Source organism: Gigantopelta aegis, chromosome 14, assembly GCF_016097555.1.
Source record: "Gigantopelta aegis isolate Gae_Host chromosome 14, Gae_host_genome, whole genome shotgun sequence".
NCBI lineage: Eukaryota > Metazoa > Mollusca > Gastropoda > Neomphalida > Peltospiridae > Gigantopelta > Gigantopelta aegis.
The window spans coordinates 25,121,557-25,138,913 of record NC_054712.1 but is presented as its reverse complement, the minus strand read 5'-3'; the positions used below and the strand labels follow the sequence as shown (position 1 = coordinate 25,138,913).

The window sequence follows — 17,357 nt, the reverse complement described above, 5'->3', positions numbered from 1 at the left end:
TTAACTATTAAAATCACACCTCACCCCACGTAATTTAACGTCGTTGAAATAGTTTATGATGAGACTGAACGAGAAGTCAAACTGTTGTGTTGAAATAAAGTTTCACAAGCGCATGTGTTCGCCATTTTCCGAGTTGTTACACAGACTGAAAACTGGAAATTAAACTGTAATGATCATATTATGCTTGACAGCCCATAGCCGATGATCATGGGCGTCACTTGGTTGGGGACGGGAGCATATGCCCCTCCCCTCACGTTTTAGTAGGCTCTTAATTATATATGCCTACAACACGAGTTGGTCTAATTAAAATTCCAAATAAAACGGTGGCATGATAGCAGTTATTGTAATTATTATTATTTTTTAATAAAATGTATACGGCTTTCTTCAGCCGTAGGATTTTAACCACTGTAATCTATACAAATGCTATATCATGCTTTACTTAAAAAAAACAGATACTGAGCACACATATTAAAATACCGGTTAGTTGTTACAAATGAAAGATCGTTTGCGTCACATATAATAGTATCTAATGATACATTTAAATCGTATACATAAATCTGTGCAAATTATAAAAATGCTAATTTTCAGTAGGTTACAATGTATTTTAGTATTATAAGTGACACATTATCAGGCAGTAAAGTATTGCGACCAGAATGCAGGGCCGTAGCCAGGAATTTTTTTTTTTAATTATTATTATTTATTTGTTTTGTATTTTTTTAAGGGGGTGGGGACAGATGAATTCTTGGAACGAACGAGTATGAATTACGCAAGACACTAGGGGTTCCGGAGGCAAGCCCCAACCATCTAATACACATTTCAAGTAATTTCATGGAAGTTGCATACTTAAAACCAACAAGAGGATTTTCTTTAAGTTTCTATAATTTTTACCGGATTTTTTATAGTTTTTTTTGTGTTTTTTTGTTTTGTTTTGTTTTGTTGTTGTTGTTTGTTTGGGTTTGGATTTGGGTTTGGCAACTGCCCTCCATACACCAACCACCAAGTTAAAAGGCTATAACTGTGAGTAATGGGTAAATCGCCATAAAAGTCAAGCTTGATCTGTAACCATACATGATAAAACTATACACAAAATTCCAGTTCAATATCTCAAGGCATTGTGAAAAAACCCGTCTGGAAAACTATATGTGGGACAGACGGACGGACAGATGAACGGACGAACTGACGGACAAACAGACAGACAGACAGGACGGAGATGAAACCTATAGACCCCCGGCCACCATCACTATCACTACCACCACCACCACCACCACCACCACCAGCACCACCCACGGTTGCACTGGTAGGGGACTAATAATGGTTGTACTCACCTTGAGGTTGCCGTGGACGATGCCGATGTCGTCGTGCAGGTATTTGATGCCCTTGAGGAGCTGCCAGGCGAGTCTATTGACGGAGAGGGGGTCGTGCTTGTGGTCGAGGTGCACGATCTTGATGTACTCCTGCAGGGTGTAGTCGCACAGCTCCATCGCCAGGAAGTGTCGGCTGCCAACCTCGGCCAGCGCCTGCACGGGGCATAGTAGCAGAACAGGAGAGGAAAGGAAAGGAATGTCTGTTTAACGATACATCAGCAGAGAGAGAGAGAGAGAGAGAGAGAGAGAGAGAGAGAGAGAGAGAGAGAGAGAGAGAGAGAGAGAGAGAGAGAGAGAGGATGATGGAGAGATGGAGAAAAGGTGTTCGTGTGTGCTAGCGTACATGCGTGCGTGAATGTGTGTGCGTATGTATGTGTGAGTACGCGTGTGCATGTGTTCCACCACAACATGCTACCTGTACCACTAAACGACAAAAAGGATCTCATAATATATTATGCACTTTTTCATAGGACGCCACGCTTCATGGTCTTTTTTGAACCAGTCATTGGGGATGGAAAAACAAACACGCACGAACACACGCACGCACGCACATGCACACACACACACACATACATAAAAAGACTGTGTGACAGCAAACCTTGTATCTGAGGAGAAAGTTAAAATTCATGTCAGACTGAGCCAACTGCTTCACCACCTCTTTGTTGACGGTCATGCGCGTGCCGTCCATGACCTTCACGGCGACCTCTGATCCGTCTGTCAGAAATCCCAATACAACTGGATTACCACTTCAAATAGATAGATATATAAATAGATAGATAGACAGACAGACAGAAACCGAGAGACCAACAGAGAAACCAACAGGCAGACAGATAGACCAGACAGAAAGGCATACAGACACACAGACACATGGGGGCCCCAATGAAACCTCCTTTTACCCACCACTTTTTATATGTGCCTGTCGCCCTAAAACATGACTTATAGGCAGTGTGCAAAATGAATGTGGGTGACCCCAATGTGGTGCCCCCTCCCCTCCCTCATATAGAATCCGGAATAAACGTAATTAAATAGCTAGATATATAAGTAAATAGATAAATAGACAGATACACAGATACATAGATAGATAGATAGATAAATAGATTGATTAATTAATCATGAAATCATGAAATATATTATTTTAATGACAATACAAGACTACTAACTTGGGGTTAATATTGAAATCCTGTGTCCGGATAGGAATTACAATTTTACTGTACTGCGTCCGCATCGTCATCGGCAGTTCCAGAATCTTGCGCAGCTTGTCTTTCCACCTCCGGCTCCGAGCCGACCACTTGGCCTCGGCCAGTTTGTGCGGGCTGGACGGCCGGTTGCCCTGGACCACCGCGTTGGCATCGGACGAGTCCACGTCGTCTTTCGGGGCGATATCGTCTTTCGCCTTCTCCAGAGCGTCCTTCGACAGACTGCACAGTTGCCGGGGTTGAAACTCCTCCAATTCGGCCTGCGAGTAATGCGAGCCTGAAGGCGCCGGAGCGATCTCGTCCTGCAAGTCTTCCGTTTTTCCGTTCTTCGTCGAGGCGTACTTCTCCAGGTCCTCCATGGTGAGGCCGTACAGCGACGCATAGTAGTAGAAGTCGTGGAAGTAGACGTTGTCTTTCAGCGAGTCGTTACCTGCCAAGTACTTGTAGTGCTCGAGGACCTGCTGTTTCGCCAGGTCCTCAAGAGACAACGCCAGCACGCCCTTTCCAACGACGGAATCGTTGCAGTCATAGAAGCCCGGGAACAGTTCCCTCGTCTCTGGATAGGGCAGCAGGTCGTCCTTGCTGGAGTCGCCCTTCTCACTGTGGTCGTCGTCGCGCAGGTCTGCTGGGAACAGAATCTTGTCTGACCTTCCGCCATCCAGGTCGGTGCTGCCACCAATCACTTTGCTGAGAAAGGAAACCATGTTGTTTTGGTCTTGCTCTTTGTTGCACGTGCCCTTCCTGCTGTTTTCGCATCTTTTGAGGTACTCTTGAACGGAGCTATTAGAAAGGGATCCTTGTACGTCAACATTCGGATTCGAGATCTCCTCCTTCATTAAGGCTTCCAACTCCGCAACAGAGTGACAATAGGTTGCTTTTGAAAACAGATCTCTGTTGGTAATAATTTGCGTCTGCGATTTCACATCTGCTGAACAGTTTGGTTTGTAATTGCAAACCTGGACTTGCTTGGGATATATCACCGACTGTCCAGGGCCGTTTAATGAATCCATGGGTTGTGGGCGTGACAATGAATTTGCAATGCTGTTTAACGATTCCACTGGTTTTTGAAAACAAACCTGGTCAACAGCTCGCGGCATACAGTAAGGAGGAGGAGGAGGAAGAGGGGGCTGCGCCTGATGTATGTAATAGTCAGGGTTTGCTTTTAAGGTAAAGTCTGCCCACATTGGGATGCCATAGACGCCGGAATTAGCGTCGGTGAACGAGTCACAGACGTCTGCCCTTTGCTGACCGTCGTTTTCCTCTGCCGACCGCTCGTACTCCCAATTCTCCGTCTCCTGGTCGAGTTCATTCTCAAAGTCGACCGTCATCCCCGAGCACACGGACTCGGAAGCAACGTCAGTCATTGATTCAAAGGAAGTCAGTACGTACCCGGCGTCTGACTTGTCTTTCCCGTGCAAGGACGGGAACTCCTGCTCGTAATCAGGGATGGCCGTGTCGTTCTCGGGTTTCATCTCCACATACACGGACGCCTGGCCCCACGTCTGGTTGTTGGGTATGATGTTTCCCTTGGCAACGTCGGACCACTTCATGTTGCTGTGCAGTTTGACGGGACTAGACTTCTGGCTCGACTTCTTCTTACCCTGGCCATTGCGTTTCTTGCCGTTGTTCTTTTCCAGCGACCCGAACCCTTTCGCGGTCTTTGATCCGGTGACCTTGACCTGAACGGACTTTTTTGATTCCACCGTTATCCAGCTGCTGGAGTTCTCCTCCGCCGTGAAACTGAAGTTTGACTGATGGGCAGGTTCTCTTTCCTGAGACACAGCGACGACAGCGGGGTCAGGGACGTGGATGTACTCACTATGACAAGAAGTATCTCTCATCTTAACCTCGACACCGCCGTCGTTACAGGGCATTATCCCTCCAGCGTCTCTGTTACCCACATGCTGCTTTTCAACACCCATGTCGCCGTGGTAGTCCTGACTCGCGTGAAGCAGCACCGGCTCCGACCTCTGCTCCTGCGGAGCGTAACACTCGGCCATGATGTCGCTGTCGGACGCGCCGCCGGTCGTCTTCCACTCCTTCTGCTTCTGCCGCTTCTGCCGCTTCTTCTCCTTCTTCTTCTGCTGCTGCTCCTGCCGCCTCGTCTCCTCCTCCAACAGCTCGGCGGCGTTCTGCTTGTGGTATTTGTTCTGGATGCCCTCGAAGTAGGCCGAGAACCGGTTCCACATCTCCCGGCCGTGGAAGCTGCAGCACTCGTCCACCGACTCGATGCCACTGTTCGTCTTGAGGAACTCCGTGTAGCGCGCCACCGACAGCCAGTTCTTCTCTAGCCACTGCTCGCCCTCCTTCGTCTCGCTGAGCGCCACGAACGGCAGGAAGATGCGCGCCACGTGCTCGATGCTCACGCCGAGGTGCTCGCGCTCGTCGCAGTACTTGAGCGCCTTCAGCACGAGCTCCTGGCCGTGCGCGCGCATGAACTGGACAACGAAGCGTTCCTCCACGAACGTGTCCGGGTCGTACATGACCATGTAGCACAGCGCCATCACCCAGCCCACGCATTCCGTGTCCTCGATGTGCCGCTGGGACATCTGGATGAGGTTGGGCACCAGCTTGAACTTATAGTACGTGTCCTTCAGCTCGGCGTGCGCCGCGATCAGCACGTGGAACACGATGCCGTTCGCGAGGTCCTCGCTGAAGTTGGCGCGAAGCTTCTCGATTCTCGTCTGCAATAAAAGCAACAATATATTATACATTTTTTAAAACATGATCTTCTTTTTTCTTTTTTTCTTTTTTAATCAGACTTCACCATTTACGGTGAGCTATCACTCTAGTTCCCTATCAGTCCCCTGAGACTAGTAGAGTAGCTCCCTAAAGACGCTTATAGATTGGGTGCCGCGCATGCGTGCGGTACGGGTGAAACAAAAAATCTAAATATATTTGTTTCAATGAGAGCGTGAGTCTACAAAATGCAAGCGGCCAGCCGCAATGAAATAATCGTATATGGTGTGTATGCCCAAAACACAAGCGTTAGAAGCATCACACACAACAGCTGGACCGCACGCATGCGCCGCATCGGCTAAATGAGCCTTTGGGTGACCCATCACTCTCCTGAACCTGGTTCAAGTTCCCCTCAACATGTGAATTCATAGGGGAAGAAAAGAAAGAAATAGTTTCTTTATAACGACGCATTCAGCGCATTTTAATTATGATAATATGCCGTTAGACATATGACTAAAAAGCACAAAGATAATGAGAGTGGAAACCCGCTGCCACCACGCAATAGGCTACTCTTTCCAAATAGGAGCAAGGTATCTTGTATTATTTACAAAAATATATTTGTAGGAGAATGGGACGGACAATAGTTACACAATCGTCATATCCCACCTGTCACATAGATCACTTACTAGGGCTTTGTCCTGTCCGAACAAGTACCCCACGACTGCCTGCCTATGTGTTGGAAATGCATATAAAAGATCCTTTGCTAGTTTTTAAACACACACACACACACACACACACACACACACACACACACACACACACACACACACACAAACCAAATAGCTGAGTTGAATATGTCCAGGATAGCGTACTTGAAGTATAACTGGATATGAGCACGAAAAGAAGATACAATTATGAACGTGTGTTATCTAACCTTTACGAAATAGTCTCTCTCTGGAGTGCTCAGCTTCCGCAGTAAGAAATTCCCTATTTCATGCTTCTCCAAATCCACTGCCCTACATATCGCCGTGTACGAGTTCTGAAAGACAAATATTAGAAAAAGCATACAAACGTCGACAGATAGGGATTATTATTATTATTATTATTATTATTATTATTGATATTTCGTAATAAAAATCACGAATGAATAAAATGTGCTCGAGATAAGCCAGATACTCAAAATTAGCGTGTTCGGGGTGAGTAAAAAAATTACTTAATAAAGTTTGTTTTTTGTTTAACTAGAGCACATTGATTTATTAATTCATTATGGATGTAAACCATTTGGTAATTTTAACGTAGGCCCTATAGTCCTTTCCACAGGGAACGCCTTTTTTCATACTATGGAATTTACTACAAGTTATTTATTTCTGAACCGATTGTTGTTTAAAATGCACACAAAAATAATGTTTTTATTTTCTTATTATTTCTAAAACATTTTTACTTTTCTTCTTACGTCAAACCAAACTGAAATTAATGGGGAAATGTAACAGGTTTCCCAAGACTATAATGTCAAAATTGCCAAAGGTTTGACCTCCTATAGCTGATGATTAATACATCGATGTGCTCTAGTGGTGTCGTTAGACAAAACAAACTCTATATCCGTGCACTGACCTCGTCCTCCAGAAGGATGTTGCAGTGGTTGGCCGTCAGTCTCTCCACCGACTTGATGTCGTCGTTCACTACGGCGATAAACAGCGGGCTGCAGCCTTTCTGAAACACCCAGGAACAGTTCAGTGATAAACTAAAGGAAAGGAATGTTTGTTTAATGGCGTCCTAACACATTTTGATATTATACAGCTATTTGGTGTCTAACATAAGGTGCCGTAATTTCGACATTTGGTAGCGAGAGAAAGAGAGAGAGTGAGAGAGAGAGAGAGAGAGAGAGAGAGAGAGAGAGAGAGAGAGGGGGGGGAGAGGGACAGACAGACACGGATGCAGGGTGAGAGACAGACGTAGGGAAAGCGGGGAGGGGGGGGGGGGTCTTGCTATCACCACATAGGCTACTTCTACCGATAAGCAACAAGTAATCTTTCATATGCACTTTCCCACATAGAAAGTAAAGTACATATATAAATCTTTATTGAAAGACCAAACTCAAGACTTTATCAAAGTATTACGCGCTGCTAACGCTTCGTCTACGCTATATAGTCTGTCTCCGGCATAACGTTATTGTAAGCGCGGGGGTCTCAACTCTTGGTGTTTTGTTTTTATGGTTTTTTGTTGGATTGTTTTGTTTGTTGTTGTTTTTGTTTGTTTGTTGGGGGGGGGGGGATTTGGGGGTGGGGGGGGGGGGGGGATAGGTTGTTGTTTTCTTTGTGTGTTCGTTTTACAGTCTTACCTTGCACCGCTTGTTGACGTCGGCACCGTTCAGGAGAAGAAACTGAATGCAGCTCTCCCAGCGCAACTCGGCCGCTAGGTGGAGCGCGGTGTATCCGATCTGGAGAGCACAAAAATAGACAGCTGTGTTCACTGTTCAGCACTATTGAACTGAAATACCGAACAACTTAAAAGAGACAGCTGTGTTCACTGTTCAGCACTACTGAACTGAAATACCGAACAACTTAAAAGAGACAGCTGTGTTCACTGTTCAGCACTACTGAACTGAAATACCGAACAACTTAAAACAGGCAGTGTGTTCACTGTTCAGCACTACTGAACTGAAATACCGAACAACTTAAAAGAGACAGCTGTGTTCACTGTTCAGCACTACTGAACTGAAATACCGAACAACTTAAAACAGGCAGTGTGTTCACTGTTCAGCACTACTGAAATACCGAACAACTTAAAACAGACAGCTATGTTCACTGTTCAGCACTACTGAACTGAAATACCGAACAACTTAAAACAGGCAGCTGCGTTCACTGTTCAGCACTACTGAACTAAAATACCGAACAACTTAAAACAGGCAGTGTGTTCACTGTTCAGCACTACTGAACTGAAATACCGAACAACTTAAAACAGGCAGTGTGTTCACTGTTCAGCACTACTGAACTGAAATACCGAACAACTTAAAACAGGCAGTGTGTTCACTGTTCAGCACTACTGAAATACCGAACAACTTAAAACAGACAGCTATGTTCACTGTTCAGCACTACTGAACTGAAATACCGAACAACTTAAAACAGGCAGCTGCGTTCACTGTTCAGCACTACTGAACTAAAATACCGAACAACTTAAAACAGGCAGTGTGTTCACTGTTCAGCACTACTGAACTGAAATACCGAACAACTTAAAACAGACAGCTGTGTTCACTGTTCAGCACTACTGAACTGAAATACCGAACAAGTTAAAACAGACAGCTGTGTTCACTGTTCAGCACTACTGAACTGAAATACCGAACAACTTAAAAACAGGCTCACATATCTCACAGAAACGTATGTTAAGGCTCATTTTGTAATAAACGACCAATTGTGTAATATGTACCCATTATTGTAATTCTTGGAACAACCCAAGCGAGTTTTGCCAAAGAATAACACATTCCTTGGAAGAACTACCATATTGATAACTAGTACCTTAGAAGTCAGTATGTTTTAATATACGCTCGTCGTCAAATAAGTTTCTTTTTCTTTTTAATTCTCTCTAATCAATTCTTTTTCTTTTCTTTTTTTGGCTGAGCTTTGAAGAATTTGACTTTTCAGGGTACTTAAATTCTCGAACGTAGGAAAACCAAAAGAAAGATGTACAGGAAGAACGTACTTCGTTGGCGTAGTTGATGTCGAGATTTCGTCGGTATGGCCAGATGCCGTTGAGCACCTTGGCGTCGCCTGTAGTCACTGCAACCATAAATGCATTGTTTCCTTCCTACAAAACATAACTGTATGGACAGCACTATCTAACTGATACATTATAATGTACGAGAGAGAGAGAGAGAGAGAGAGAGAGAGAGAGAGAGAGAGAGAGAGAGAGAGAGAGAGAGAGAGAGAGAGAGAAGACAGCAGACAGTTCCGGTTGCCTTCACCATAGTTCCGGTTGCCTAGGTTTTAACTCGTATGAAGGAGGGGGGGGGGGGGGGGGGGCAGTCGTATGCTATCGAAGAATTGTAAAGAGATAGACAATACTTAGGCTTCATCGTTAGCTTTAAAATGATTGTACACACTCATGCATTACTTACATTGTTAGCTATGGAAGGATTGTACACACTCATGCATTACTTACATTGTTAGCTATGGACGTATTGTACACACTCATGCATTACTTACATTGTTAGCTATGGAAGGATTGTATACAATCATGCATTACTTACATTGTTAGCTATGGAAGGATTGTACACACTCATGCATTACTTACATTGTTAGCTATGGAAGGATTGTACACACTCATGCATTACTTACATTGTTAGCTATGGAAGGATTGTACACACGTGTATTACTTAAATTGTTAGCTATGGACGTATTGTACACACTCATGCATTACTTACATTGTTAGCTATGGAAGGATTGTACACAGTGTATTACTTACATTGTTAGGTATGGAAGACTTGTACACACCCATGCATCACTTACATTGTTAGCTATGGAAGGATTGTACAATCATGCATTACTTACATTGTTAGCTATGGAAGGATTGTACACACTCATGCATTACTTACATTGTTAGCTATGGAAGGATTGTAAGGATTGTACACAGTTATTACTTACATTGTTAGCTATGGAAGGATTGTACACAGTGTATTACTTACATTGTTACACACATGCATTACTTACATTGTTAGCTATGGAAGGATTGTACACACGTGTATTACTTAAATTGTTAGCTATGGAAGGATTGTACACAATCATGCATTACTTACATTGTTAGCTATGGAAGGATTGTACACAATCATGCATTACTTACATTGTTAGCTATGGAAGGATTGTATACAATCATGCATTACTTACATTGTTAGCTATGGAAGGATTGTACACACTCATGCATTACTTACATTGTTAGCTATGGAAGGATTGTACACACGTGTATTACTTAAATTGTTAGGTATGGACACACTCATGCATTACTTACATTGTTAGCTATGGAAGGATTGTACACTCATGCATTACTTACAGTGTTAGCTATGGATGGATTGTACACACTCATGCATTACTTACATTGTTAGCTATGGAAGGATTGTATACAATCATGCATTACTTACATTGTTAGCCATGGAAGGATTGTACACTCATGCATTACTTACATTGTTAGCTATGGAAGGATTGTACACACCCATGCATTACTTACATTGTTAGCTATGGAAGGATTGTATACAATCATGCATTACTTACATTGTTAGCTATGGAAGGATTGTACACAGTGTATTACTTACATTGTTAGGTATGGAAGACTTGTACACTCTCGTGCATCACTTACATTGTTAGCTATGGAAGGATTGTACACACGTGTATTACTTAAATTGTTAGGTATGGAAGACTTGTACACTCTCGTGTATTACTTACATTGTTAGCTATGGAAGGATTGTACACAGTGTATTACTTACATTGTTAGCTATGGAAGGATTGTACACAGTGTATTACTTACATTGTTAGGTATGGAAGACTTGTACACTCTCGTGCATCACTTACATTGTTAGCTATGGAAGGATTGTACACACGTGTATTACTTAAATTGTTAGCTATGGAAGGATTGTACACTCTTGCATTACTTACATTGTTAGCGTGTATTACTTACATTGTTAGCTATGGAAGGATTGTACATAGTGTATTACTTACATTGTTAGCTATGGAAGGATTGTACACAGTGTATTACTTACATTTTTAGGTATGGAAGACTTGTACACTCTCGTGCATCACTTACATTGTTAGCTATGGAAGGATTGTACACACGTGTATTACTTAAATTGTTAGGTATGGAAGACTTGTACACTCTCGTGTATTACTTACATTGTTAGCTATGGAAGGATTGTACACTCATGCATTACTTACAGTGTTAGCTATGGAAGGATTGTACACACTCATGCATTACTTACATTGTTAGCTATGGAAGGATTGTACACTCTCGTGCATCACTTACATTGTTAGCTATGGAAGGATTGTACACACGTGTATTACTTAAATTGTTAGGTATGGAAGACTTGTACACTCTCGTGTATTACTTACATTGTTAGCTATGGAAGGATTGTACACAGTGTATTACTTACATTGTTAGCTATGGAAGGATTGTACACAGTGTATTACTTACATTGTTAGGTATGGAAGACTTGTACACTCTCGTGCATCACTTACATTGTTAGCTATGGAAGGATTGTACACAGTGTATTACTTACATTGTTAGCTATGGAAGGATTGTACACAGTGTATTACTTACATTGTTAGGTATGGAAGACTTGTACACTCTCGTGCATCACTTACATTGTTAGCTATGGAAGGATTGTACACACCCATGCATCACTTACATTGTTAGCTATGGAAGGATTGTACACACGTGTATTACTTAAATTGTTAGGTATGGAAGACTTGTACACTCTCGTGCATTACTTACATTGTTAGCTATGGAAGGATTGTACACAGTGTATTACTTACATTGTTAGCTATGGAAGGATTGTACACAGTGTATTACTTACATTGTTAGCTATGGAAGACTTGTACACTCTCGTGCATTACTTACATTGTTAGCTATGGAAGACTTGTACACTCTCGTGTATTACTTACATTGTTAGCTATGGAAGGATTGTACACAGTGTATTACTTACATTGTTAGCTATGGAAGGATTGTACACAGTGTATTACTTACATTGTTAGGTATGGAAGACTTGTACACTCTCGTGCATCACTTACATTGTTAGCTATGGAAGGATTGTACACAGTGTATTACTTACATTGTTAGCTATGGAAGGATTGTACACAGTGTATTACTTACATTGTTAGGTATGGAAGACTTGTACACTCTCGTGCATCACTTACATTGTTAGCTATGGAAGGATTGTACACACCCATGCATCACTTACATTGTTAGCTATGGAAGGATTGTACACACGTGTATTACTTAAATTGTTAGGTATGGAAGACTTGTACACTCTCGTGCATTACTTACATTGTTAGCTATGGAAGGATTGTACACAGTGTATTACTTACATTGTTAGCTATGGAAGGATTGTACACAGTGTATTACTTACATTGTTAGGTATGGAAGACTTGTACACTCTTGTGCATTACTTACATTGTTAGCTATGGAAGGATTGTACACAGTGTATTACTTACATTGTTAGCTATGGAAGGATTGTACACAGTGTATTACTTACATTGTTAGGTATGGAAGACTTGTACACTCTCGTGCATCACTTACATTGTTAGGTATGGAAGACTTGTACACTCTCGGGTATTACTTACATTGTTAGGTATGGAAGACTTGTACACTCTCGTGCATCACTTACATTGTTAGCTATGGAAGGATTGTACACGTGTGCATTACTTACACTGTTGGCTATGGAAGGATCTGCTCCCCTCTTCAGGAGTATCTCCATGGTGTTATAGAACTTCCCAATGGTCGCCTGCATCAGTGCTGTACCCCCGTCCTAAAACACAGCACGAATACCAACTGATCGTAAGAAAACTGTTGTCTGGGTAAGGGTGGGGTCGAAAGTGGATAGGATGTGTGTGTGTGTGTGTGTGTGTGTGTGTGTGTGTGTGTGTGTGTGTGTGTGTGTGTGTGTGTGTGTATGTGCGCGCGTGCGCGTGTGCGTGTGTATGTGCGCGCGCGCGAGGGTTGGCGTGGGATGTTTCTAAGGGTGGGACCTTTGGGAATCTTCAGAATTAACTTGGTCTACACGAAACGAACATCACATACTATATAAACCAGTGGTTGCAGACCAACAGTGATCAATGTAGGGGTGAAATCCCTACTGCAGTCAATCAGTATGGAGGTCCTTAAAAATTATTTTAATTTTTATTAATAATTTTTCTTTAGCTATAACTGATTTCACTTACGTTTTGATTATATTGTTTGCTTAACTGAAATTTGTATTTTCTCTACGGATGTTTTGAACAAATGTGTTTGGTTCCAGTTCAAACCTTGAAGTATGTAACTCCTATTCAATGTAACTGTAACGTATTGCGGGCAACAGAAGAAGAAAAAACAGTGTGCTAAGGTCCGTTACACAAATATTCGTTAGTTCCCTCTCTTTCCAACAGTTTTTCCTATCTTGAAAGGGAGACAACTACGTGTAGCTTACGCTTGATTGCTCATTGACGTCGGCGTTGGCGGCCAGCAGCCTGATCACGGCGTCGATGTAGTTGACCTTTGCTGCCACCGATAAAGGTGTCAGCCCCATCTGTGGGGGAGAAAGAAAACAGTTCGTCAATTACCATATATCTCGCCTTTAAGTCGAATTTTTGTTACCAGAAAAATTATTTTATAATTTGGGGGGTTGACTTATAAGAGGGTCAGAAAATCTGACCGAAAAATATTACCGTTTTGGGGATGATTTTGCAAGTTTTATGTTATAGATAGATGTATGAATATCTATTACATCATTGGCGTAACGATAATTTTATATGGGGGGGGGGGGGGGGGACCATATTGGGGGGGGGGGGCACACTATGTATGTATGCATGTATGCATGTATGTATGTATTGATGTATTGATGTATGAATATCTATAGCTAAATCCCACCTCTTCGAACACAACTAAGTAATCTGCGTATAGTTTAACTCGTCACTTGCCAAACACGATCAATGTGAAGCATTAGACCGAAATCTGGAAGTCTTACACTGAACATCCAGTTTTAATAGCATCAAACAGACGAAATTGTACACATCAAATTATTAATGTTTGCATATATTCTAAACGTGTCACAACATAAATTCTACTAAAATATCCAAAAGTGTTTACAGTAACTTAAAATTAGGTTATAGTACTTTGAAATACATTACAGTAATTTAAATAAGTGTCAATACTTTTAATATAAATATATATGTATGTATGTATATATGTATATGTATGTGTGTATGTATGTATGTATGTATGTATGTATGTATGTATGTATACATGTATACATGTATGATTTTATAAAATTTTATACTTTTTTTTTTAAATGTTTAATTGGTGGCATGGCCCCCGTGGACCTCCCTCCCCCTCGCTACGCCACTGCTATATATTGTATGTATATCTGGTTTTACTAGTACTTACACATATATTAACGCACGAACAGGGGATAAAAATCCTTTTTGGATTAATAAATTGTCTTTCATACTGATGGTAGGACTCGAACTTATGGCCGCGAATCGACCCCAGTTCCCAGACCACCACAATGACCATTCTCCCACCGAGATGCGTACGTCTGTCAGTACGTTATGTATATGTAGATATCTATAACATATTATATATGTTCAATTAACCGAGTATATATGCAGGGCCTACGAACTATGTGATCAGCATGAACGTACCTGAACTTTTGGGGTGCACCTGGTACTGTCAAGTATATATAGATGTATCTGTATCTATATACTGAAGGCCACCGAGACAAGGTCATTTTTTGTTGTGGATGAATTGTCTGGAGTTCATCAGAGGACAGATTTTTGGTGAACGGATCGTCCGTGGACAAAATGTATTGTGGACGAATTATCCGCAAGAGGGAATTCAGTGGAGATGTTGCTAAGGGTGCGCAAACCCAGTGGCATGCCCTCCCCCGCCCTCCTCCCCCCACCGTCCCCTCTCCAATCAATTTTTTTTTCTTTTTACTGTATTAAATTTTATAACATCAAACATACATAGTGTGGGTCCCCCCCCTCCCCCCCCCAAAAAAGAAGAAAAAAAGTTTTTCTAAAAATAGTGGGTTGCTCCACCCCTCCCCCATATAATATCCTGGCTCCGCCAGTGAGCAAACCCTCGAATGTAAACGCATTATTTATGCCTGGTGAGGAGAGGTGGGAGGGGGACATGTTATACGCCTATTTTCGTCAGCTTGATACTTTCGGGGTGTATTGCCATATATAATGTGTGTTCTAAAATATTGTACTTCTGAATATTGTAGATGTTCTTTCTAAACGTTGAAATCCTCGCTCACTACTGTAGGTGTTCCTTTTTAAACACTGTACCCACTAATGAAACAATGTTTGCATCCGTCCCTAAACAATAGCTTAATTAAACAGATCTTGGAATACTTGCTATACAAATTATTTTAAAAACAGTGTTATTGGGGGAGGAGCAGGCTCCCCAATAATGCTATTGGGTGACAGTGCCCCTGCCCCGCCCAACAGGTATTCCCTGCCCCACCCAACAGGCACCCCCAAACAAACCCCAAGTACTAACAGTATAGTTACATATAAAAGAGTTATTATATAATGTAACTATAACACATTCGGCGTTATTGGTTGGGGGGGGGGGTGTGTGCAATCCACCACCGCCCTCATTTTCTCACCATATCATGCTAGGCTATAAATATAACAGATTAACGTAAAGTGTATGTGTTTTTACCAACTCAGGTCTTGGACCAAGCTTTGCCGTTTCCAGGGCATTCTGCTTGAACAACATGTCTAGGTGTCTGCAGGTTTGGTCCAATTTCGTCTTTATATGGTCTGCTGTTTGTGATAATGAACCACCTGCCTCTTCTTTCTGGGTCTTTGTAGGATTGTCACGTTGTTTTTTGGACTTCTTCTGATTCCCGCCAGGCATTTTCAGAGAAATAATAATTTTTGAAATACATATAGTCCAATCGCTGAATACTCCTTAATTAAATTTGTTGATAAACAGTCGTATTCAGTACGCAGAATTACAGGTGTAAAATATAACGGCTTAGACATCCATTGACGTCACCGTCATGACGTCATTACCCATGTATGAACTCAGTAAGGATCGTATACGATTAATATATAATATATGGTATAATTTATGCTGGACTCCCCCTAAAAACATTACAAACAAAAAACATACAAACAAACAAACAAACAAACAAACAAACACAGGCCTGAAAAACCGGAAAACCGGGACCGGGGGCACAGGCACCCTGCCTACTATATATTAGAAGGAAAATGTACAAACAATTGTCATAGTTTATAATAAAACATAAAAAATCAAGTTTGTGTACCCCCCACTAGAGATTGTACCTACCACACACACACACACACACACACACACACACACACACACACACACATATCCACACACACACACACACACACAAAAAACCTCATTTTAGGTATTGTTTCTACGAGCCTGAAAATCTATTAGTTACAATTATTGCAATAAAAATTAGTGTTGACGTTTAATAAGTAATCAGATTTTAATGCTCCTGTTTCCTTTTCCCATTACATATCATGAAATCGTGGGGGTTATTGGTTTAACTAAATGTAAAACACAACTGGCGCATTCACTATGAAATCGAATACTAGTAGGTCACAAAGAGGTTGTGAACTGATGGGCGCGGTGGGGGTGGGTGGGTGGAGGGGGGGGGGGCGACGAACGGGTCATTCTTTAATAGGTATATAAAAAAAAAAAATCTTATTCGCAGATCCTCTGTTTTTATTTATATCTCAACTTACTTTCAGGGAAGAGTGGGGGGAGTTTGTTTTGTTTAACTACACCACTAGAGCTCATTAATTCGTTAATCATCGGCTATAGGATGTCGAACATTTGGTACTTCTAACAGGTAGTAATGAGAGGAAACCTGCTACATTTCTAACAGGTAGTCATCAGACGAAACCTGCTACATTTCTCCTAGTACAGCAAGGAACCTTTTGAATGTACTTCCCCACAGACTGGAAAACATATACCACAGCCTTTGACCAGTCATTAATCGATACCAGTAAAGGATCATTCTTAATTTTACAATAATATATACCGGGTAACGTCCAAGTCATCCATACTATAATATGTTGATTAATGTAGATTTCCTCACAAGTAATAGCAATTTTATTTACTGGTTACATAAGTTTTCAATTAATGATACATTTTCGAAATTCTAAATTTCGCTGCCATATGGACTGGTAAAACTATACAGTCAAATAAATTTAGTTAGTACTGGATGGAAATATTATGGCATCTACCTTGTCGTAGAATGGAATACATAGCTTTTTTTGTGTCTACGTATATTTTTTTTGCCTTAGCAAATCTATTTGATTTGTGAAAAATAATATTAATATATTTTTAACTTTTTACGTTATCAAGCTTTGATTTTTCACGGTAAAACACC

General features: G+C 41.7%; 1 protein-coding gene across 2 annotated transcripts in view; it reads right to left on the bottom strand.

Annotated features, from left to right (window-relative positions):
* Positions 1 to 15,959, bottom strand: part of LOC121388655 — a 29,029-nt gene extending 13,070 nt beyond the window's left edge. For both annotated transcript variants that reach the window (XM_041520094.1, XM_041520095.1), the window contains exons 1-10: positions 15,644 to 15,959; positions 13,401 to 13,499; positions 12,645 to 12,743; positions 8,936 to 9,040; positions 7,578 to 7,676; positions 6,851 to 6,949; positions 6,174 to 6,278; positions 2,525 to 5,244; positions 1,963 to 2,110; positions 1,326 to 1,517 (exon numbers count right to left, since the gene is read on the bottom strand). In XM_041520094.1, coding sequence (XP_041376028.1) covers positions 1,326 to 1,517; positions 1,963 to 2,110; positions 2,525 to 5,244; positions 6,174 to 6,278; positions 6,851 to 6,949; positions 7,578 to 7,676; positions 8,936 to 9,040; positions 12,645 to 12,743; positions 13,401 to 13,499; positions 15,644 to 15,841 — 3,864 coding nt within the window. In that variant the 5' untranslated portion in view covers positions 15,842 to 15,959. The remainder of the gene's footprint in view (positions 1 to 1,325; positions 1,518 to 1,962; positions 2,111 to 2,524; positions 5,245 to 6,173; positions 6,279 to 6,850; positions 6,950 to 7,577; positions 7,677 to 8,935; positions 9,041 to 12,644; positions 12,744 to 13,400; positions 13,500 to 15,643) is intronic.
* Between the last annotated feature and the right edge of the window lie 1,398 nt (positions 15,960 to 17,357).